The sequence below is a fragment of the Barbus barbus genome (assembly GCF_936440315.1).
Source record: "Barbus barbus genome assembly, chromosome: 8".
NCBI lineage: Eukaryota > Metazoa > Chordata > Actinopteri > Cypriniformes > Cyprinidae > Barbus > Barbus barbus.
Window position 1 is genome coordinate 1,485,636 of NC_136736.1, and position 25,620 is coordinate 1,511,255.

At 36.4% G+C, this 25,620-nt stretch overlaps 1 protein-coding gene across 1 annotated transcript in view; it reads right to left on the reverse strand.

Annotated features, from left to right (window-relative positions):
* Positions 1 to 840: 840 nt before the first annotated feature.
* Positions 841 to 25,620, reverse strand: part of LOC306873399 (uncharacterized protein) — a 32,026-nt gene continuing 7,246 nt past the window's right edge. Inside the window, exons 3-12 of the mRNA XM_079422661.1 lie at positions 15,768 to 15,809; positions 5,027 to 9,052; positions 4,917 to 4,948; positions 4,736 to 4,813; positions 4,410 to 4,599; positions 4,034 to 4,150; positions 3,714 to 3,895; positions 3,453 to 3,614; positions 3,144 to 3,304; positions 841 to 1,600 (exon numbers count right to left, since the gene is read on the reverse strand). Of these exons, the coding sequence (XP_079278787.1) occupies positions 1,453 to 1,600; positions 3,144 to 3,304; positions 3,453 to 3,614; positions 3,714 to 3,895; positions 4,034 to 4,150; positions 4,410 to 4,599; positions 4,736 to 4,813; positions 4,917 to 4,948; positions 5,027 to 9,052; positions 15,768 to 15,809 (5,138 nt within the window). The 3' untranslated portion in view covers positions 841 to 1,452. The remainder of the gene's footprint in view (positions 1,601 to 3,143; positions 3,305 to 3,452; positions 3,615 to 3,713; positions 3,896 to 4,033; positions 4,151 to 4,409; positions 4,600 to 4,735; positions 4,814 to 4,916; positions 4,949 to 5,026; positions 9,053 to 15,767; positions 15,810 to 25,620) is intronic.

Genomic DNA, 25,620 nt, shown 5'->3' on the forward strand with positions numbered 1-25,620 from the left:
TGAGGCCAAAGTTTGATTTTGACTGAAGATAATTTGTTTTTGACTATAACTATTTGGTTTTGACCTGGATTTTTGAGGTTTGTGCAAGTTGGTGTGTAGTTTTGAGATTGTGTTTATAGTTGTGAGAAAATGGTGAATTGTTTCATGAATTGTGTGTTAGCAATTGAGAAAAACTGTAATAAACAAAAATATAATTGTGCAAGATTTACAAATTCATAACTTTACATTTAAACAACCATGATGACATACAATGTTAATTCATTTCCCTTTACCATGCACACAAAATATTTATTAGGCAATATTTGCATTTGCATTTGCACATGTAAAGCATTTGCAAATATTTACTTGAAATAAGTAATGTTTGATTATTATTCTTATAGGAATCTGTAAAAATAAGCTTTTCACCCTGAAACAAGAAAATTGTTCATATTTTTTTTAAGACTAAATAAAATAGATTATGAGGTTTACATCAATAGTATTACAACAATAAAATAAGACACTCACATAACATACTTTTACAGAGGAACAGTCATCTAATGAACAGTTGTCTGAGCTTGATAAAATAAAATATAATTGTTTTTTTTTTTACAGTTAAAGCACATACAGTTAAATATAAACATCATTATGCCATCCACCAAAAAAAAAAAAAAAAAAAAATATATATATATATATATATATATATATATATATACTGAATTCGATTAAAATAGTTACTTATTTTTCATCAGTAATATTGACAGCTGTAATATTAAGAAACCTGTATAACATATTTTAATATCATTTGCAGAAAGAAGCTGAGACTAGAGGCCAATTCACACTGAAAGTAAGAGAAACATTTTTCTGGTATTGTCTGATCACTGTGTGTTACCACGTTGGCAGCTGTTGGTGTTGGTCGGCTCTTTTGTCACCGACTGAACATGCTGAATTGATGTCTCACAGTTTGCGGAACACAGTATTCACAGTATTCATAAAACACTAGCCACAAAAGTACCCAGATGACCTAATACTTTCGCAAAGAATCTGAAATTCTAATGGACACTTTACTGTCCACAAACCATGGAAGGAGTTATGAATAGCAGGCAAATGATACAACTCACTGCTAAAATGGCAAAAAAAAAAATTTACAGTCATGAAGTTCTCAAATGTACTACCTACTCAGACCTACTCTGTGAAATATTCTGTCTCTGCCTGAAAATATCATTTTCACATGGTCTGTGAGAGATGTGGGGAGTGAAGGTTCAGTCAAGAATATACTTTATAGCAGATCTAAAATAGTTTGGAGTTTAGGAAAAGTATATCTGCATTTAAAAATAATAAATTTCACCTTTTGTAACACAAATATAAAAGTGGACAAATCGTCAGTTATTTTAGTTATTTTCAATAATAGGTCACTTATTTTTTTTAAAGAAAATCATTCATTAAAATCATTCATATGGACCATTTTCACCCCCTTTATGCATTTGTGTTGTTTTTTTGGTTCATGCATTCTAGGGTTAACATGATGTTGTGGTTCTCTGTGTTTTTCTGGGAGACTTTTGATGTTGTTGGATTTGAGTACACAGCATGGACATTTGAAGAACTTTGTGTACTGCTGCGTAACCTGGACAGGAATGAGATGAGAGGAGCTGAGTGATGTCATGATCAGTTTAACCTCTGAAACTTATGAACCTCAGTGTTTTTTTTTTTTTTTTTTGTATAAACAGAAAAAGTGTTTAAGAGTTTAATTTCTTAAGTAAACACCAGCACAACCAGGGTTTATCATAGCAAAGGCAACATATCATTGGAATTCTGTGAGGGTAGGATGGGCGCACTGGAGACTTGGGTAAAGTTGGTTTTATATTCACACATTCACAATATTCACACATTTCCATGTTCAATAACTTTCAAATTATATGTGCAATAAAGTTATGTTTTGCTAATTCTAATCAGCGACATCATTGTGAACCTCTAAATTTTTTTCACAAAATGGACAAGTATTGTTTTAATGTCATATTTACTTGCAAATGTCCACTGAATGTCCAGTGTAGTGTGGTTAACAAAGTAATTGAATACAGAAGTGCGAATGTGCCAATATAAAACCAACTTTACCCAAGTGCACCGGAGTTGATGGCGCTTGGAAGAAATCCTGACACTCTAAAAATGCTGGGTTATTTTTTTTTTACCCAAATGCTGAGTTCAGCCTGTTGGGTCATTTTATTGGGTTATTTATAATATTTTTACCCAGGTGCTCTGCTCTGATTTATTTTAAAAATGCTTGTTTAACAAATGCGTGCAATATTGTAAGCTATGCTGTATTCACCCAAATAAATTATATTTGTCTTGTTTTTTTGTCCAAGAGTGTTCTTGCCTAATAGTAAATGTTTATCTTTTGATCATTGCTGTTGCCTATAGTAATTCTGTGTGTGATTTTTAATTTCCAGCCCATTTTAAGCCTGCAATATAATAATGTTTAAACAATAAATTAAACAACCCAGCATGGTGGGTAAAAACGTTTAACCCAACCAGCTGGGTCAAAATAACCCAGCATGTGTTCTGTCCAATATTTACCCAGCGCTGGGTTGCCAAATAACCCAAGTTGGGTTGTTTTTAACCAAGCATTTTTTAGAGTGTAGAATTAATTCTGACTATGGCTTGTCCTGAAAAACGAAGACAGTTTGACGTTCATCGTAGATAAGTCACACTGCAAGACAAAACTTTCTGACACTGCTAGAACTTCTTTGGCGGTCAAATTTGATGAAAACAGCCATTAATTGGCTGTCAATGAACATGTCAAACCAGCGGTCAATGACTACTGATTTTAGCCTAGGATTATAAGAATCTTTAAGATTTTCAAAATTTGTCTCAGACGATCAAATTGTGGCCAAAATCGCACAGTGCACTGGGTTTAACAGATTAAACAAACTTCCTCTGACATTCATCGCTAAAAGTCACAGATTACCAAAATGAGAACAGGACCTCAGTGTATCCAGGAGAAACCAAGAACTACAAACTGAGAAAGTTTTTAAATAGTATTTCAGGTGTTAACTGTATAATTTGTATGTAACGTTACATTTTTATGAGATAGCACAAATGTTACATAGGCCCTGAGCTATTTTATTTCCTAAACCAATAATAGTAATAATAATAATAATAAAAACCCTCACTCTTCCCTGCTGTAGCCTTCAGGAACCAGCCAGATGCAACCACGTATACAGTCCAACACAGGACTCCACTTATATAGGACATAGGTCAACAGGGCCAAACTGAAGACCACCAGCCCCACGATCACACACCCCAAAATCACCAGATCCATCTGTGAGTCGCTCTGAGAAAACATGTCAGAGAATATGAGTGCCAAGTCTGTGCTGCTTTGTTCACTAGAAATGTTGATCACATACTGTAGATAAGATTTGAATTATGTTAGTGCTTTCAATGCTTCAATATTTTGAGTTTTGACTTGTTCTTTTCCATACCTCTGGTGGGCGGCTGCTGGTTTGAATCAGAGCGAATGTTGACAGATGAACACAGGAACACACAGTGTAGCTGCTGTTGGTCTTTAAAACAGAACAACCATCTACAATCCACTCGCTGATATTCCAGTACACACAGGACAGAGAACCACTGGGATCAAACTCCTGCAAACAGAAGAAGAAAATATTAAAACACTGAATATTAGATGTTTTTAGATGTTAATCAGTGCTCAGGTTGGACAAAAGCACATCTCAGTGTCTCACTCTGATGTGTCTGAAGGTGAAGTTGACTGGTTTGGTGAGTTTAGTGTTGGTGGTTTTGGGAAGAGTAGCTGAGATCACAGTGGACATCATGGTTTTAATCGTGTCATTTGATGTGTTGAAGAAGTCTGGCTTCAGTAGTTTCTCCATCGTGTTGTAGCTCATGAAAGCCACAGCAGCTGATCCTTTGAGACAGAAATAGAAGGTTACATGCATTAATATGTAAAAACAACAACAACAACGATTTAAAAAGGTCAATGTGGTTTAGTGGTAATGGTACAAAGTCTCATAATTTTTAAATCACACAGAAACTTTTGACATACGTTCATTGTTGTTCTTGGCGATCCCAATGAGATCGATGTCTACAGAAGAATTTGTTGTGTCAAGTCGAGGGATTTTATATAAGGTGACCTGTGGTCCAACCATGAAGACTTGACCCTCTTATTAAACACAAAAGCAAAACCCTGTCATTGATTAATACCATAAATGCACCGACTTTCAAAGTACTGATCTTTGACATCAACACATAAAGATACAGTGAGTGTTTCCTGCTCTCTTATAAACGTTTACAACTGTACAAAATGAAATACATAATGCAATTGCATTTTTGCTGTCTAACTGCTCTCTAGACTAAATACAGTCACTGATATCATATATTATCAGAATTTTATTACTGATAATAATGGTGTCTTCACTTACCTACAGCAGCAAGAGTAAAACTGACACTGTCACTCGTGTCTGTCGGCTTCACTAATGTAGAAATGAGTTTCTCACTGGTTTTTAACATGCGGTTTCCATAGGAGGCTAGTTCAGTTGGGTTTGTTGATGATAATGACTTTAAAATCTTCTCTGAAGTGTTGAAGGCCACAGTCAAAATGTTCATCACAGTCTAATTTATTGATCAGATAAATACAATTATTGTACATATAAATGCCCAGAGAGTCAATAAGACAGGACTTCTATGTCAGTCATCTACTCTCTAGAATTGATTAATTTATTTTATCATTTTTCTCTTTAAGACTTACAGCCACAGGAAGCTCTTGAGCTGTAATGTTCTCTATCTGCTCAAGAAGATTTTGAAGACATCCTTCTGAGGTCTGACTCTGAAATCAAAAATTAGCTCAACAAATAATACTGAAGTACGAAGTGAAGTACTTAATATGAAGTACACTCTGTGCACTGCATAAATAGAAATATTCTGCTTACTCTGCATTGATTCGGCAGTGTGATATTGAGACCTAAAATGAGATAACTCATCAATACAACATGAATATAGTAAAATCAAACAACACATTCTAGTTTAGAAACATGCTCACCTGCAGTAGTTGGACTGAGTGTGGTTGTGAAGATGGTAGTCTCACAGAAGCAGGAAGACAAAGTGCTACTAGAGCATGTGCAGGTGTCCTTATTACCAGTGCAGTTACAGTTATTATTCCAGCATTGGTTTTGGTATTGGTTCTGGTTTCTGTATCTCTGGTATTTGAAACTATGCTTTCTTGTGTTGCAGTACATGCGATACTGAGCACCAGTGCAGATGTACGTGGCATTATAAAGCCCACAGTCATAGACCGGACTAACGGCTGCAGGGATAGTGATGTTATTGCCGTAGTTTGTACAGAAGCAGGAGGATGTGGTACTAGAGGAGCATGTGCAGGTGTCCTTATTACCAATGCAATAACAATTGTTATTTAAACAGTGGTAATGATTTATAAGGTAATGGAAATCATGTAGACTTGTGTTACAGTACATGCGGTACTGAGCACCAGTGCAGATGTATGTGTCGTTATAAAGCACACAGTCATAGACTGGACTAACTGCTGTAGTGAGAGCAGAGATATTGCCATAAGTCTCACAGAAGCAGGAGGACAAAGTGCTATTAAAGCATGTACATGTGTCCTTGTTACCAGTGCAGTTACAGTTATTGTTACTGCATTGGTATTGGTATTCTATTTGGTTTCTATATCTCTGGTATTTGAAACTATGCATTGTTGTGTTGCAGTACATGCGGTACTGAGCACCAGTGCAGATGTATGTGTCGTTATAAAGCCCACAGTCATAGACTGGACTAACTGCTGAAGGTATAGTAATGCTATTGCTAGAATTTGTACAGAAGCAGGAGGATGACGTACTAGAGGAGCATGTACAGGTGTCCTTATTACCTATGCAGTAACAGTTATTATTTAAACAGTGGTAATGATTTATAAGGTAATGGAAATCATGTACACTTGTGTTGCAGTACATGCGGTACTTAGCACCAGTGCAGATGTATGTGTCGTTATAAAGCACACAGTCATAGACTGGACTAACTGCTGTAGTGAGAGCAAGCATATTGCCATAAGTCTCACAGAAGCAGGACGACAAAGTGCTACTAAAGCATGTACAAGTGTCCTTGTTACTAGTGCAGTTACAGTTATTGTTCAAACACTGGTATTGGTCTTGGTTCTGGTATCTCCGGTAGTAGAAATCATGCATACTTGTGTTGCAGTACATGTGGTACTGAGCACCGGTGCAGATGTGCGTATCATTAAAAAGCACACATTGAGAGACTCGCAATGGACTAATTGCTGAAGGTATTGTGATGTTACTGCTGTAACTCTCACAGAAGCAGGAAGACAAAGTGCTGTTAGAGCACATACAGGTGTCCTTATTACCAGTGCAGTTACAGTTGGTATCCCAACATCGGTACTCATATTGGTTTGGGGATCTGTATCTCTGGTAGCTGAAACTGTGCATTTTTGTGTTGCAATACATACGGTACTGAGAACCAGTGCAGATGTATGTGTTGTTATAAAGCTCACAGCCATAAGCTGGACTAACTTCTCTCATGAGAGCAATCGTATTGCCATAAGTCTCACAGAAGCAGGAAGACAAAGTGCTACTAGAGCATGTGCAGGTGTCCTTATTACCAGTGCAGTTACAGTTATTATTACTGCATTGGTATTGGTATTGGTTTTGGTTTCTATATCTCTGGTATTTGAAACTATGCTTTCTTATGTTGCAGTACATTCGGTACTGAGCACCAGTGCAGATGTACGTGGCATTATGAAGCACACAGTCATAGACCGGACTAACGGTTGCAGGGATAGTGATGTTATTGCCGTAGTTTGTACAGAAGCAGGAGGATAAAGTACTAGAGGAGCACGTACAGGTGTCCTTATTACCAATGCAATAACAATTGTTATTTAAACAGTGGTAATGATTTATATAGTAATGGAAATCATGTAGACTTGTGTTGCAGTACATGTGGTACTGAGCACCAGTGCAGATGTATGATGTGTCATAAAGAACACATTCATAGACTGGACTAACTGCTGTAGTGAGAGCAGAGATATTGCCATAAGTCTCACAGAAGCAGGAGGACAAAGTGCTACTAAAGCATGTACATGTGTCCTTGTTACCAGTGCAGTTACAGTTATTGTTTATACATTGGTATTGGTCTTGGTTCTGGTATCTCCGGTAGTAGAAATCATGCATTCTTGTGTTGCAGTACATGCGGTACTGAGCACCAGTGCAGATGTACGTATCATTAAAAAGCACACATTGAGACATTCTCAATGGACTAACAGCTGTAGGGATAGTGATGTTACTGCTGTAAGTCTCACAGAAGCAGGAAGACAAAGTGCTGTTAGAGCACATACAGGTGTCCTTATTACCAGTGCAGTTACAGTTGGTATCCCAACATCGGTACTGGTATTGGTTTGTGTATCTGTATCTCTGGTAGCCGAAACTGTGCATTTTTGTGTTACAGTACATACGGTACTGAGAACCAGTGCAGATGTATGTGTTGTTATAAATCTCACAGCCATAAACTGGACTAACTTCTCTCATGAGAGCAATCGTATTGCCATAAGTCTCACAGAAGCAGGAAGACAAAGTGCTACTAGAGCATGTGCAGGTGTCCTTATTACCAGTGCAGTTACAGTTATTATTCCAGCATTGGTTTTGGTATTGGTTCTGGTCTCTGTATCTCTGGTATTTGAAACTATGCTTTCTTGTGTTGCAGTACATGCGGTACTGAGCACCAGTGCAGATGTATGTGTCGTTATAAAGCACACAGTCATAGACCGGACTAACTGCTGCAGGGATAGTGATGTTATTGCCGTAGTTTGTACAGAAGCAGGAGGATGAGGTACTAGAGGAGCATGTACAGGTGTCCTTATTACCAATGCAATAACAATTGTTATTTAAACAGTGGTAATGATTTATAAGGTAATGGAAATCATGTACACTTGTGTTACAGTACATGCGGTACTGAGCACCAGTGCAGATGTATGTGTCGTTATAAAGCACACAGTCATAGACTGGACTAACTGCTGTAGTGAGAGCAAATATATTAATATAAGTCTCACAGAAGCAGGAGGACAAAGTGCTACTAAAGCATGTACAAGTGTCCTTATTGCCAAAGCAGTTACAGTTATTGTTAACACACTGGTATTGATATTGGTTTCTGTATCTCTGATAGGAGAAATCATGCATTTGTGTGTTGCAGTACATGCGGTACTGAGCACCGCTGCAGATGTATGTATCATTAAAAAGAATACAGTCCAGGTCTGTGACTGGACTAATTGCTGCAGGGATAGTGGTGTTGTTTCCATAATTCTCACAAAAGCAGGAGGACAAAGTGTGTCTAGAGCATGTACATGTGTCCTTATTACCAGTGCAGTTACAGTTATTATTAATGCATTGGTATTGGTATTCGTTTGGGTTTCTATATCTCTGAAAACTGAAACTATGCATTTTTGTGTTGCAGTACATTCGGTACTGAGCACCAGTACAGATGTATGTGTCGTTATAAAGCCCACAGTCATAGACCGGACTAACTGCTGCAGGGATAGTGATGCTATTACTATAAGTCTCAAAGAAGCAGGAGGACGAAGTTCTACGAGAGCATGTACAGGTGTCCTTACTGCCAATGCAATAACAGTTATTATTTAAACAATGGTAATGGTACCTGTTGTAATGGAAATCATGTACAGTTGTGTTGCAATACATGTGGTACTGAGTACCAGTGCAGATGTACAGGTCATTATAACGCACACATTCATAGACTGGCTTAACTGCAGTAGGGATAGTGATGTTATTTCTGAAGTTCTCACAGAAGCAGGATGATGTATTATAGTAGCATGCACAGGTGTCCATATTACCAACACAGATACAGTCATTACTCAAGCATTGGTATTGGAATTGGTTTTGGTATCTCTGGTAGTAGAAATGATGCATTCTTGTGTTGCAGTGCATGCGGTATTGAGCACCAGTGCAGATGTAACTTTCATTATAAAGCACACAGCCATAAGCTGATCTAACTGCTGCCCTTGGTTCAGCAGTAGTGGTGGATATTATACCTGAGGATTAGAAAGATGTGATCAAAATCAGAAAAAAAAAAAAAAAACAACCGGGTGAATTTCCTCCATAGTTTAGCACATTTAAATTAAAGGGATAGTTCACCCAAAAATGAAAATTACCCCATATTTAACTCACCCTCAGGCCATCCTAGGTGCATATGAATTTCTTCTTTCAGACAAATGCAATTGGAGTTATATATATATATATATATATATATATATATATATATATATATATATATATATATATATATATATATATATATATATATATAAAGTTCCAAGCTTTATAATGGCAGTGGATGATGGTTGATATTCAATAATCCAACAGAAGTCCAATAAAGTGCATCCATCCATCATAAAAAGTGCTCCACATGGCTTCAGGAGGTTAACAAAGGCCTCATGAAGTGAATCGATGCATTTTTGTAAGAAAAATATCCATATTTAAAATGTTATAAACCGTAATCTCTAGCTTCCGCTAACTGTCCGCACGACTATGCATATGTAAGTTTAGCGTAAGCTTTGTTGAGACGTGATGAATGCGGAAGCTCAGAGGAGAGCACAAAACAAATCACCGAACATGAATTAGAAGTGCAATACAAGGATTTGTAAAGAAAATATCAGAGGATTTCAATATCAGTTCAATATATTGCTCCTGTAAACAACATCTTGAGAAACTACACTGTTAAAAAATGCTGGGAAAAAAAGACAAATTTTGACAGTAAAATACTGTTTTCCATTAAATTCTGCATTCTATGTAATATTTGTCTTTTTCAAGAAAGTAGTCTATTGCAATAAACCAGGGGTGCCCAATCCTGCTCCTGGTGAAAGACTGTCCTGCAAAGTTCAGCTCCAACTCTAATCAAACACACCTGCCTTTAATTTTGAAGCAATCCTGAAGACCTTAATTAGTTGCTTCAGGTGTGTTTGATTAGAGTTGGAGCTGAACTTTGCAGGACAGTCGATTGCCAGGAACAGGATTTGGTACCTCTGCAATACACTGTGAATTTACAGCCCTCAAAGTCGACACTCAGCGACTGTCTCAAATTGCATATTACTCCCTCATTTACTATTCTCTACATGAGTTTACTAATATAGTCCACCTGACAGAAAGAATCCAGACACTGATGAGCACCTGCTGTTAACAAGCAGATTCACTGAAAGAAATACAAGAACAGAAACAAAACAAACATAAGACCTACAACTGACTTCAGCCACAGCCTTAGATGAAATCAACTTACGTTTTAAACAACTCCACAAACAGCATTACCAGCGTCACCTACTACTAACCAGACTGACTTTATTTCTGTCAGAGAAGTTCTAATTGAGAATTACAGAGGTTTGGATGTTGATATTTTATTGTATTGTTTGATGTTACGATTGTGGAGATATTCTCACTGCCTTAAGCTTCGGATGTCACAGATCACATGGTTATGACAAAACGAATCAAGCTCTGGTGCAATGCTTCACTGTGAGATGTTTTGGTTTTTGATAAAAAAAATTAAGCCTCTGTGCCAAACGTCACATCATTCTTAGTAAAAGTAATTTTTTGATTTGATTGTTTCACTATTACACATTAAGTGTTTGCAGTTTTATATATATATATATATATATTAGTGGAATCAAATTAAATAAGTTCACAGTACTAACACCGTAAAAATACTACTTTTTAAACTTGAATGGTTTGAAGCAGTCAGTCTCCCAATTGAAATGAGCATATTCTCACCGGAAATTACGCTACACCTCCTGCGTCATCTGGAACGCCACTCTCTCATGTACGTGCTTATGAAAGTTCGCAAAGCTAGAGATTATGTTTTATAAAGTTTTAAATATGGATGTTTTATAAAATATTCTTACAAAAATGCATTGATTCACTTCGGGAGGCCTTTATTAACCTTTATTTATTATTTAGCACTTTTTATTATGGATAGGCACAGTTTATTAGACTTCTATTGGACATTTTTTAAGTAATACTCTGATCATATACACAGGATAGCTTGAGGGTGAGTAAATTATGGTGTAATTTCCATTTTTGGGTGAACTATCCCTTTAATGTGAAACACTTGTGTCTTACAATGGCACACATTTCTTTAAAGAGTTAGCAAAACTTCACTGTTCATTTGTTTTGATACATTGCATCTATCTTTTAAAATGTACTAAACATTTTGTCATGACATGGTAGGTCATTCAGTGTCACTGCTCTGAAATTATGGAATTCGCTACCCTTTACACTTTGTAACTTATCTTCTTTGTCTACCTTCAAGACTCAGCTAAAAACATATCTGTTTAATTTGCATTTTGGATAATGGGGCTATATTTGGGCTATATGTTTGTATTGTGTTTTGGGTATGTAAATGTTTTGTATAGCACTATGAAAAGTGACCTTGAGCAATGGAAAGGCGCTATATAAATAAAACTTCTTCTTCTATTTTCTAAATATTTCATTTATACATGTATGTATTTTGCAAGTGAGATTAACTTGTGTTAACTTGCATTCCTAATAGAGACAACTGTGAAGATTTTTGGCAATGACTAAGTACTGAGGAACGAATGTAACCAATTGTATAACATATTTTATAAAGTTCACAGGATCAACAGCAGAGCATGTGAGCGAAGAGGAGCGATGTGATGCTCAGCTCAATATTCCGCTTTGTGGGCGTGTGCTCATGGTCTAAACAAACGCTCTGCTAATGTTCCGCTCACGCTTACCGGTAAACCAAATCCTGCTCAGATCACGCTCTGACATATAATTTCTTCAGTAAGCCTAATAATTTTTTTTCCTGTTGATAATGAAATTCTTGAATAAATGTCTCAATTAAAGCCGTAGTCTGATAAGCAGAGCCGATCCTCCCAATAAGCAAAGTACGCAATCCGCGTAGGACCCCCGAAACACCAGGGGGCCCCCTTGCTCTCAAACATGATTTAATTTTAGTTTAGTTTTTGAATTTGGCCAGCGGTTATGAAAACATGAATGTTCATTTATTTTAATGCGGTGCACTGTTGCCCTTTCTATGTAAAAATCTGTCAAACCATGTAATGTGAATGTCATACAGTCTCTTGCTCGAGAATTAAAAAAAATAATGATTTGAAAGCGTACCAAATCACAGAAGAGACACTGTTTCTCAAGTGCTTTCCATGAGCACGATTCGAGACAGAGTGAACACGGACAAAGGCGTTTCATTCATTCATAACTCGCCCACCACCTCCATCTCCCCATATACTTTATTTCCATGAAAACACAGCTTCAGTTATTGTGCAACAGAACATTCCCCTGCAAACAAGCCTGCACTGGCCCATTACGGGCAGCCCTCACTTAGTCTCCAGCAAGCCTAAGCGCTGTTTTATTGAAAATAATAAAGTTTGAAGTCACCTTTATGGAGGTAAGCTCTTGCTTTAGTTGGGTTGCTGACCCTTGACTTTTTAACTTAAGTTTTTTTTTGGCTGTTGTAACTGTGTGTTTCTGAAGCAATTTGTTATAGCAAAAGTTGTGAGAAGACAAGCTGATCAAATGGTGATGGTTACTTATCGATGATTCAGTCATCATGCAGTGTCCTGATTCACTGATCTCATCCAGAGGCTTATCGCAGAGAACATTATTTAGGTTTAATAATTTCACTTTATAGTAACCCTAAAATACCACAGCTTGAAATTCTGTTCTGCTTTATTTTGAATGTTTTTAGTTATTATGCAGAAGTTCTTTGAAATAGAGCATGTAGACTCACACAGATATCAAGATTCAGCATATGCACCTCAACAATGGTGACAATCAACAAAAAGCTTGTTGTGTGATGTTCAGAGTTGATCTGAATATTTTGTTGACTGTCACCATTGTTGAGGTTCATTCCCTGAATCTTGATATCTGTCTACATGAACCCATCCAAATAATTTTGGCATAATGACGTGTAATACTTTCAAAATATTAAAGCAGGACAGCTTCATGAAGTTGTATTCTAGGGCCACTGCAATGTGAAATTAAATCTAAATAATGTTCTCAGAGATCAAGCCACTATGTGATGACAAAATCATCAAATCAGCTTTTCTTCTTGTAACTTTTGCTATATTCAGAAACACACAGTTACAGCAACCAAAACAACACTTAAGTTAAACAGTCAAGCGTCAAGACCCCAACTAAAGCAAGCGCTTACCTCCATAACGGTGACTTCAGACTTCATTATTTTCAATAAAACAGCGCTTAGGCTTCCTGGAGACTAAGTGAGGGCTGCCTGTGCAGGGCCAGTGCTAAGGGACCAACGTTTTGCCAATGAGCAAATTATCAGGGGCCCTACGCTGGCAGCCCGTAATGGGCCAGTGCAGGCCTGTTTGCAGGGTCAAAATGCACACAAGATGAAATGCACATTAAATTTCACAAAATACATCTTGCTTATCAGGCCCATGAAAATCAAACACAAGATGAAATGCATTTATAACAAATAATTATTTAGTGGTGTTAATAAAATAAATCAAAACTGCGGGGAAATGCGGTCTATTAAAATGTCTGTCAATCTTTACAGGATTTTAGAATTTAGAATCAGAATCAGAATCAGAATGAGCTTTATTGGCCAAATATGTTTACACATACAAGGAATTTGTTATAGTGACAGACATTTAGGCTACTTTTAGAAACATTAGCTTAGACCAGTGGTTCCCAACCTTTTTTTCAGGGGACCCCTATTTTAACATTTAATTTTTCCACCAACCCAACCCAATATATATATATAGTAACAGTTCCCCCCAAAATAAAAATTATGTAGTCTGTCTGTCAATTCTGTCATAATGTTTTATTTTTATACTATCATTTACTCAAAAGTTGTTTTAAACCTGAATGAGTTTCTTTCTTCTGCTGAACATAAATGCTATTTTGAAGAAGGTGGAAAACCAAACAGTTGCTGGTCCCCGTTGACTTCCATATAATGTTTTTCATACTATCAAATTCAATGTGGACAAGTAACTGTTTGGTTACCCTCATTCTTCAAAATATCTTCTTTTGTGTTCAGCACAAGATATAAATTAATACAGGTTTGGGACAACATGTGAGTGAGTAAATAATGACAGAAATTAAATTGTAGGGTGAACTATCCCTTTAATGACAGTGTAAGACCTGCACGCATCTACAGACACGTATCCATTTTTCTCTCAATAGTTTACTTTCATTTTAGACATAACCAACTGAGTCTATATGTATACCTTCTGTGTTTTGACAGTATTAGCGCAAAAGATTTTAGTGCGTGCACTTCTGGTGTATGCTTTCTGAAATAGCGGATGTCAGACCTGCGCGCAAATGAAACATTTAACTGGCAAGGCTTGTATACAAATAATGTATTTTTGCGATCACAAATAAGTGCAGTGTCCTGTCAGAGTAACTCTATCGCTGTATGTCGTGTTGTACAGTATATAGAGACGGCGGCGCAGAACTGTAATTGATAGAATATGTTATTTTGCTCGATACTACGATATTACTTCAAAAGCAGACCGTGGAGAGATTTTTTATCATCCAAGATCAAAAATCATCACATTGCACACCCCAAATTCGTATAATTTCCCTCTGTAAAACCTTTCACTGCTTCCTGCCTGTTACGTGTATCTGTGTGACATTTCTATTCTAAGCCTATAGGTGGCATTGTGGGGGATTCCCATTCTGCAAGAGTCACATGACTGGCATGAAATAGGCTGCAAGACTACAATGGCGGTCTCTCTCTTTCTGTGGCTCCGCTTCCCATTGCTCTCGCAAGCGTCTCTCATAGCCTCTTTGAGGCTATATTTTTGCATTTTCGTTATGCTTGGGTTTAACTTGTAAATTTGTGTTTTGATATGTGATATTCTTTTTACTTATCAGTAGCGAGTAGTGTATTTATTTATTAGTTCACGTTTTGTTTATTTAGTAAGAACTGAGCGAGGGAAGCAGGTGTCCGGAAGACTCACCTATTCTTATTTTAATTTCGGGAGTCAGGTAAGAGCTTTGTTCCGAGAACAGGTGTAGTTAGGAGTCTGTTTTATTAGCTTTCCTACCCATGAGCTGACAATTTTTTTCTTTGTTATTATTTATTAGATTATGTCTATAAATGTTCTTTGTGAACAGTTGTATATTTTCTGAACGTTTTAGTTGAATACCATAAATTAATTAAAAAATAGGTGTCTTGAAATTCACATCAGGTGTTGTGATTCTTTTTAAATGTTCGGCCTGTGTCCTTTATTTAATTGTTTGAGTTAATGAGCCTTAAAATGGTTACGGGCCTTAACACCACCATGTTTTCAAACAAAACAAAACCTACGCTGCATGCTGCGACTGTGTGAGATTGTTACTACCTTTGCTTAATGTTGGACAGTATTTAGGTGAGTTTTTATAATCCTGGTAAACAAATGGTTTTAATGATAATACAGAATATTAAACGGTAGCACTAGCCTAACTGTTGGAAACTTCATCTTGTGGTCAAACTAGAGTGAGCTTGGCGACCCCTTGTAAATCATTAGCGACCCCTAGTGGGGGTCGCGACCCCCAGGTTGGGAACCACTGTCTTAGACAAACTGGGCTATTGCTTAGCCTATTCCACAGATTCTCACACTAGGAAATTACCAAAGGGCATTTTGGGTTGAGCGATTGGAGTGGAATCTTATGAAAGGCGCTCTCCGCTCCAAAGGAAATATGACCGCTACGCTCCTCTCACATGCTCTGATCAACAGACATATATCTGAAGAAAACACATCAGTTTACACTTACACAGGATTAAAGAGATGACGGTCAACAGATGCCATGCAACACCTGGCATGAAAAAAGGACAAATATTAAAATGTTTGTTTTTCCTACTATTATAATTAATTCATATTACACACAACTATTTTTCAACAATTTATTTTTAGGACTGACTCTTAGACATTAACTTTATATGTGCACCAAAAATGCTATTATTTCCAATAATCAGAGTAAGGACTTAATTACAGTAAAATGTTTAGATGACATCAAGCAAACACTCCCATTTACATGCAATTTTCATTATTCTGATCATGCACCGAGAAGTGTGGTTATTTTTACTTTCATTATTTTACAACAACCCACAGCACCAATGATGAACTCACTTACAGTAGGGAAGTTACTGTCCACTGTTTTAATATACTTATATCAAAAACAAAACACATTTCTATATGGTCATATTGAAAGGTTATATGGCAGTGTGATGAACATCGCAATGCCTCTGAAACTGGGTTGCAGTCCTATTCTTTGGGTAGCCTCTGGATGAAGATATGGAGTTAAGACTGCGCAGTGAGTTTTGTTGATAGAGTTTAGTCATTCGGAGTGGAGGAAAATTGGAAAAATACCACAGAGATTATTCTTGAAGTTGTGTGAACAACGCACATAATCTGTATACGTCTGAGCAAATATGCACAGGCACGTTTGTACTGGCATTTGTATGAAATGGAAGCAGCTTATTGTGAAGTTAAACCTCCATCAGGTGCTTTTTGAGGCTTTAAGGCAGGAGTGGGGAACGTTGATACTGGAGGGCCGATGTCCCTGCAGAGTTTACCTCCAGCCCTGGAAAAAAACAAAAAAACCTACCCGTATGCTGAAGACCTTGATTAGCTTGCTCAGGTGTGTTTGTTTAAGGTTGGAGCTAAACTCTGCAGGGACATTGGCCCTCCAGGATAAACTTTCCCCATCCCTGCTTCAAGGGAAAATAACAACTAGGTTTTTTTTGCATAATTTTCAAATGAAGTACGTTTTGTTTTAGTGTATAAAAATAGAATTAGAATTAATTTTGCTTAAAGTTGCCTTGTGTTTGATGCGAAATAAACCCAAAACTTAAGTAAAAAGAAAAAAAAAATCAGTTTGTATATAAAAAATGAATTCATTTAGCAACCCATTCATCACGTGAGATGTCAAGTTTTGAGTCTTCATACGTATGGGATACATATGGTGATGCACACATCAATACAGTGTAATTTTTGTCACACTGTACAACAATAATTACTATTATATTGTAAGGGGTAGGTTTAGGGTCGGGTTGAAGTAGACGTTAATAAAATGCAATCTAAAAGGTAGACAATTTAATTTCATTGTTCGTTTCCAGTCAGAGCTGTATCCCTTCTAGCCACAACTGTCTTGTACCGGGAAATTACCTCTTCTCATTACTGATTCCCAATGGGTTTAGAGGACAATTACTCCTTGTCGCCCCCTGTTGTTTCAAATAATAGTACAACGGTGAACGTGACAAGTATAAATGCCTCGTCCTTTTGGGGAGGTGCTCGCACAGTCAGCGGAGGCTCGCAATGTGGTGCTAGGCGAAAGTATAAACAAGACTTGACTCTAGTGGTTGAACGGATCGTTTGATCCATGATCCTTACAGACCAAGGCCCACATTTGGCACACATGTGATCCACGTATTAATTGCAAAATGTAACCATAATAGAATGAAAGTTTATCATTTGTACGTGTTTACACTCACAAAGAAAAGGTAAAAAGGAACTTGATTCGGTGCTCACACGTTGTTTTCTATATGCACAGCCGCACACACATGAAGCACACACACGCAGAGAGGCACATTTCAGACTGCGTGCGAACAAGAAACTAAGGCTGCATTGCAAGTCTTAATGCACGAATCCGATCTTTTGACCATATTCGATTTTTTGGCCCATCTGTTTACATTCACTTTAGACATGACTGGTATCCGATATCTGTGTTTACATTAATTCCTGCAGTGATCACTTTACTATGCACATGGTAGGCCCTCAAGTTTTAAATGACCGTGTTATTAAAATTATTTGTATGATTCACGTTGAATGGCCATTATTATTTGCCAGCATGGACAACGGCTGTCATGGATGTTTTGCAGCACAAAATCTGACAGAACGGATAAAGACCAGAAAATAACTAATTTTAATTTGTTAGACTATTTCATCTACTGCTCATTAGAGGTAGAATTATTAGTCCCACTTTATATTAGATGGCCTTAACTACTATGTACTTACATCAAAAAAATAAGTACATTGTACTTATTGTGGTCATATTGTATTGCCAACACTGATCTCCATGATGGTTGCATCATTTTAACCAATAAAACATCAACATCTGATCCTCTGTAATTCTCAATAACAGCAGGTGTTTATCACTAATGCACCATCATCATTTAATTAGTCACTTAATAATCTAATTAACTTTAACTCTTTGAAGACTTGGGATTTGACTTGAGACTTGCTTGTGACTTGAAATGAATGTCTTGGTTCCTCCTCTGGAGAAATCAGTTCATGGGTGGAATAAACATATAGCCAGTGTTGGGGGTAACACATTACAAGTAACGCGAGTTACGTAATAATATTACTTTTTTCAAGTAACTAGTAAAGTAACGCATTACTTTTTAATTTACAAGAAAATATCTGAGTTACTTTTTGGCAGCGGCTATTTGCACTAAGTGTAAATAGCGATGGATTCTATTTACACTGTTAAAATAGTAAGATGTTCTGCTATTTATACTACTTATTGCAAATAGTGGCAATTATCTGCACCTCAGTATTGTAGTACATTATAAAACAGTACGCAATAATAACGTACTGAGTGTAAATTATAGTTTTAATTCAAATTTATTAAATGGATGCCACCTTATTGGGACAATAAAGCCCTCCCTACACCTACCCTAACCCTACCCGATACTTTATTTTCAACTTTTTGATTATTTCCTTAATTTTTATTGAAAATAAATGTCTTTCTGATGCGATATGAGATTTGAAAAGGGAGGAAAAAAATGTTTGGCAAAAGGTGGGCTCGAACTCAGGTCGATCGCGTCAAAAAGCATGTGCCTTACCATCTACGCCACTGAAACTGATGTTGAGTTAATTTCTTTTTTTATTGTTGACTAACCCAATCACACGTTAGTGGGCGGAGTTAGTGTAAATAGCCTTTGCCAACAAGATGGGCTATTTGCACTAAGGGTAAATAGACACTCCGTTACTTTTTCCCCATTTATTGACTGACAGTGTGAATGTGCATTAATTCATCCCATTCATGGGTGGAATAAATATATGGCAGGACTTTTACTTTCTGACCCCTGGACTATCCAGCTCTGTCTGTAATAGATCTGCTTGTTTTACACTCTTTGGCCACCAGGTGGTATTGTGAGCAAATTAAGCCTCCAGAAATGAACCCTTTTGTGAACCACTTGGCTAAAATGAACCACTTCATGAAGCTTAATTTCACCATCACTAATTGTTGGTACATTTTACCAGTATTTACCATACTTTCAAAACAAAAATTAAAATATGAAAAATAATGCAATATGAAAATAATTTAAGAAAAAAAGGTTTGTTTGTTTTTGTTTTCTCAGTAAAACACAATATTTGGTTTTCAAAAAGCCTTTTTTCCAAAAGGTACATCTGGAAAAAGGGGGGTCGTCTTATAATCAGGGTCGTCTTATATTTGGGTCAATACGGTAATTACATATAGGTATGTTTAAAAATAGAAGTACAATGTAAGAACATGTATGTATACAATAATCGCATTGTATCAAATTATTAATTTAAATGTAAGTACATAGTAGTTAAGGCCACCTAATAAAAAAGTTGGTTTGAATTATTTAGTGAAATAAAGATTATATTTATTGAAATTAATTCGAATGAATTACGAGAAAGAGAGAGAGAGAGAGAGTGAATGAACGCATGCACCCACGTGCGAACGGAGCGAGTTATTGTGAAGCATTGCAGATGTGTATCTTTATACTGCATCCTTGGATCAGGTCTTAAAGGGACAGCACCCTAAATACCTGCTGTTGTCATTAATGCTCATCAAACAACAAAACACAGCTTTGATTGTTTAATCCTTATTTAATTTATAATTTGAACACTGAGCTGTGTTATTTTACACTTTACACTTTTCACATTTCTGTACCTGAGTACTACCAACCTTATTTTATTTGTGACATTGTCCTGTTGTATTTATCTATGCTTGTAATTTGTATATTTGCTCATATTTTTACTGGCTGTTCACTTGTCTCTTTAATAATGCTTGAACTTTCTTAGTTAGGTTAGTTGTTTTATGATGTGGTGTCAAATAAGTATTTATCTTTAAGTAATAAAGTTACCAAAGTTACCTTGAAATACATATGTTTTTTTTTTTTTCCTGTTTTTCTTTTCTAGCTGATTTGAAAAGCATTTTAATGCCACGTTAAAAATAAACAACAACAAAATAAAATCTATGATTACGCGATTAAAGTCGTAATATTTTGAGAAAAAAAAACAAAACTAAATTACATGAATAAAGTCTCAGCAATATGAGAATAAAGTCAAAATATTTTGGGAATAAAGTAAAAATTCCGAGAATAAAGACGAAACATTTCAAGAATAAAGTAAAAATTCCGAGAATAAAGACGAAACATTTCAAGAATAAAGTCAAAATATTTCAAGAATAAAGTCAAAATTTTTCAAGAATAAAGTTAAAATTATGAGAATTAATGCAACACTATGTAACATTTGCTCACAGTGTGGTTGATAAGTGCAACTGTCTGTTACCAGTGTCGTAATACTCTCGCTGTATAAGCTTCCCCGTGGGCAGCACACGTGAATTTGTTGACTAAGCTGACAGAGCCGACGAATGCAGGAACCTCGTTTGGAAACCATGTCCACCAACCAGGTAAAGTACCCCATGTTACACTATGTTCTACAAATATCATTACTTAGTTTTATTTATTGTTACTCCAGTATTGAAAACTACAATGACAAAAAGAATGGTAGTATATTACCCTAGTTTTTGTTTGTTTGTTTGTTTTTTTTTTGCTCACATACTTCATATGTAGCATTGTTTGCAAAGGGTGTAATTTGTATAATAGAATAAAATGTTGTTTGCACAATGAAGCCATAATATCCATAATAATTATCTATACATTGGACATTGTCATACGTTTATAAGGCTGTAAAGTAGCAAAGCCTCTTTATTTGAATAACCGTTCAGACATTAAGTAGACTGGGGAATTAGTTTTTGGATCTTAGGTGTCGAAACAGACATTAGACAGCCAGTTTTGTTCTGTTTCCAATGCGGGCCCCACATGGGTCAGCCCAGATGAAATAATGAAATGAACACTGCTCAGTATGCATATTACAGAGTGCTAAAAATAAGACTGAAGCAGCACTGCAGTTCATTAGATAATTAAGTGTGATCATTAGTGACGAACCCCTGCTTAAGAAAAAAGAGACGAGCAGAAACACAACAGCTACTATTTACTTCCAGCCATAGCCTACAAAACAACTGCAAATAAAAGACGTTAAAAATCTCAAGATCTCGGCAGAGGAGGATTAAACAACTCCACAAACAGCATAACTAGCATCATTTATTACTAACCAGACTGAAGGTTTTTTTTTTTTTTTTCTGTCAGACGTATAGAGAAGCTCTTGTTGAGAATACAAAGGTTCAGATGTTGTTTTATTGAAAGAAAGAGTTTGGTTTGAAGTCATCATTATGGTGAATAACGTTTGCCTTAATAGAGCTCTTGACTCTTATGCTGCACTTTATGTTTGTTTGTTGCAACAATTTATTTACAAAAACATGTTGTTTACAAAGAAAACTATAATCAAATCATCAGTTGATATTGGTTGTTTATTGATGGTCATATAGCTTTTAACATTTATAAAGTGGTCTTTCTCATAGAGCTCATCACTGTTTGGAAGTGGCTTGTTATTATCAACATATTCAATTTTCTTATTACTAATCCTGAGAAAAAAAAACAAACTGGATATTCTGAACCTGGAGTTTTAACTGTCACCTCTGTCAAACACACAGACATCAAGAATAAGTGTATGAATCTCAACGACGGTGACATATTGCATGCTGGGAGCATGACTTTTGTGTGCTGCACCCAGAATGCATTGCAGCATGAATCATGTCACGGTTGTTGAGATTCATGCACTGATTCTTGATGTCTGTGTGTGTGTTGATATGACACATGATTTCAAAACATTTTGTGAAATATATATTTTCTTATATTCTAATGCACTGCTGAATGTATACAAGCACAGTCACATATCAAGTGTTATGTAAATTTACTATCACATTACCCACACCATTATACAGCAGTCTCTAGAATCAGGCCATTACATGATGATCATCAGTTTTTTTTTTCTTGTCTTGCCAAAACAACCAAATAAAAACTAAAGTTAAAATTTTAAGGGCCAATCACCCAACTAAAACAAACCCTATTCTCCATAATGGTGACAAATGCACTTTTCAATAAAACCAACATCTGAACCTCTGTAATTCTCAAAACCTTTTGTAGAAGTCTGACAGAAATCAGTTATTATGTAATAATAGTGGTTAGTAATGAGTGAATCTGGTAATGCTGTTTGTGGAGTTGTTTAAAACTCCTCTGCTGAGACCTTGACATATTTAATGTCTTTTATTTGCAGTTCTTTTGCAGGCTGTGGCTGGAAGTCTAGACTAGCATTTGTGTTTCTCCTCGTCTCTTTCTTCTTAAGCAGGTGTTCATTACTAATGCTCAACAGTGTTGGGAAGAAACTAGTTACATGTAACGGAATTATGTAATTTAATTACAAAATAAAAGTAACTGTAATTAATTACAGTTACTAAGAAAAAATGTGTAATTAAATAACAGTTACTTATGAAAATGTTAAGTATTACAAAGGGGGTTACATCTGATTGTGTCACACACACTCCCACATACAGCTTTAATTGACTTATTTCATAAATTGCAGTGACTGCTCTAAAATATGAAACACCAATGTTTCAGAAGTTTATAACATGCTTATCCGATAACTCTTATATTTCCTTTATGGATTTATGTAAATGCTTTATCTTTTTTAAGATTAACTGTTTTTTTCAAAGGCATTGTTAGATTCCAGTGTTTCCTGTCATAGCTATGCAAGAATGACTTTGAAGCACAGCCACCACAAAATCAGACTTACTTCAAAGGCGACAGGATGCCCATCTTCCACAAGTTGGTATGATTCTTTAGGGTCTTCTTGAAATGGTCTCAGTGGTCGTGTAAAACAACACCCTTTTTACCTTGTCAAAAACAGCTTTGTTCACAACGACTCATTTTGGTGCATATCTCTTTACATGCTAATTAGCTCTGCTCACCCCGCCCCTGTGGAAGAGCAAAGGCGATTCGCAAATAATCATAAAAAATATAAAGTATGAGCAGGGGCATAGTTTGTGGGGGGGAAGAAACAAGTAGCAAGTACAACCCCCCCAATATTCATACTATGGTTAATGGAAACCTAGAATCAGGCTATTAATTAACTATTTAAATCGCTCCTTCGGCGCTTTTATGAGCGCCATCTTGACGTACGAACCAAACGAACCAGTTTTGAAGCGCAGTTGTTTTAATTGTGCATGAGCGCCGCGCCAATCAGCTTATACTCTTATTATACTCTTATTATACTTTGCGCATTCACCAGCGCGCTCAAAGTGTGATAAGATCTGTGTGAGCCATTCCTATCACGAAGCTGGAGGTAAAATGTGCGATCTATTTGAATTCGGTTGAGATATTGCCACTCTGAAATGCTATGGAGAAAGTCGAACATTATCTAAAAAAGACTGATGAAAAGAGGACACAACAATCTTGCACCAACACATAGGCCTATGTTAAAATATATACTAATGACAACCTTTACTAGAATTCATAATGTTTTATTGTAGGCTTGTTTATGGTCGTATATTTTGTCTAACTTCTTGTAGAATTTATAATAGATAATCTGTTATGGGAATAGATTTTCCCTATAGATTTATACAGTAGGCTATTACAACTGTGGTATATTGTAACTATTGTTGCTAAATGTGCAGGCTGTTGTTTTTCATAACAAATGCTATATAGATTATTTAAAAAAAACATAAAAGAAGTCATCATTGGCCTGGTAGTGCCATAAATGCTGCAATTAAGAACTATGCTACATTTTTTATAAGAGCATGTAAGTCAGAATCGAGAGCCATGTATAACCTGGCCTTCACATATTTCAAGAGATGGCATAGATTAAATCATTAAGAGCCTGATCAGCTGGGGTAAGAAATAAACACCAATATAAGAAAATGCTAAATTGACTTCCCATTACATGATGAATTAGATCATTATGTCAAACTATAGCCTATAAGTAATGTAAAATACTTTATATAGGCTATATATAAACAAGTAGGCTAATTGTTAACTAGGCTATTATTGAAGTTATGTTATTAACTTTGAATGTGTGGATAATAGTACAAAATACCTTTTTGCAAAAATAAATATATAAACAAACAAACAAATAAATAAACCAAATGAGGGAGCATGATGCGGGACTCCACTAAAACAGCTCTCACTTCAACCCCCCAATATTCAAACCAAAACTGCGCCCTTGAGTGTGAGACACACTTTTTCTGGAGGTGCAGCTGAATCATGAACAATGGGTACTGATCCATCCTTCAGTTTTAACTTTTTAACAAAACCTGCCTTGAATTGTCCCTCATTTAGAAAGCAGTCTGGAACAAAATGATTTGCACAGCCAGACATAAACAAACTTAGTGAAAGTAAAGTGAAGTGACGTGTGGCCAGATATGGTGACCCATACTTTGCGCTTTGCATTTAACCCATCCAAGTACACACATACAGCAGTGAACACACACCCGGAGCAGTGGGAAGCCATATTGCTGTGGTGCCCGGGGAGCAGCTGGGGGTTCGGTGTCTTGCTCAAGCGTCTCACCTCAGTCATGGTATTGAAGGTGGAAGAGTTCATTTTTATCATTGTAGGCTGGTTTTGCCCACACATTGCTAAGACACATTTATATGCAAATGAAGATATTTTGCATCCAATGTCTCCTTTAAAATTAAATTATTATAATCTTAATTCAAGTGATGAAGGATTTCAAAAGTCTGACAGTAATCAGTGTTGAGCACTACTATAAGGTTAACCCTGCCTGGTTTGCATGTTTGAAAATAATTAACAGTTGAAAACATTAGAAATGTAGAAAAGTAACCAAAAAGTAATCAAATGTAATCAGTTACATTACTTTAATAAAGTAATTGAAAAGTTACACTACTTATTACATTTTAAGTAGGGCAACTTTTAATCTGTACCCTATTACATTTCCAAAGTAACCTTCCCAACACTGATGCTCAAACAGTACTAGATTAATCACTTAATTATCTAATGAACTGCAGTGTTGCTTCATTCTTATTTTTAGCACTCTGTAGTATGCATACTGAGCTGTGTTCATTTCATTGTCTCATCCGGGCTGACCCATGTGGGGCCCTCATGGAAACCGAGGACAAAACTGGCTGGGCCCCAGTTTGATAGCCCAGGTGCCACCCATCTGGGCCCCACATGTGTTTGCTGGCTGGGATGGTACACATGGTTACAACCAGTGTCCGAAAACTGTTCACAATTTTGGGACCACCGAGTTTAACCCCGTCCGATATTGATTTGTGTTTGGGCTCGTGTCCGATCACTCTCTTTCTCTCTTTTCTTTGCTTCCTTCAACAAAAACCTCTTTGGTTTCTTTGCAGGCTCTGCCATGGCGTTGAGACTTGCATATTAGATAGTTTTGTCTTATAATTAGCTTTTGGTTAACCCCACTCAGGCTACGAGTAAAATATGTGACGTATACCGTA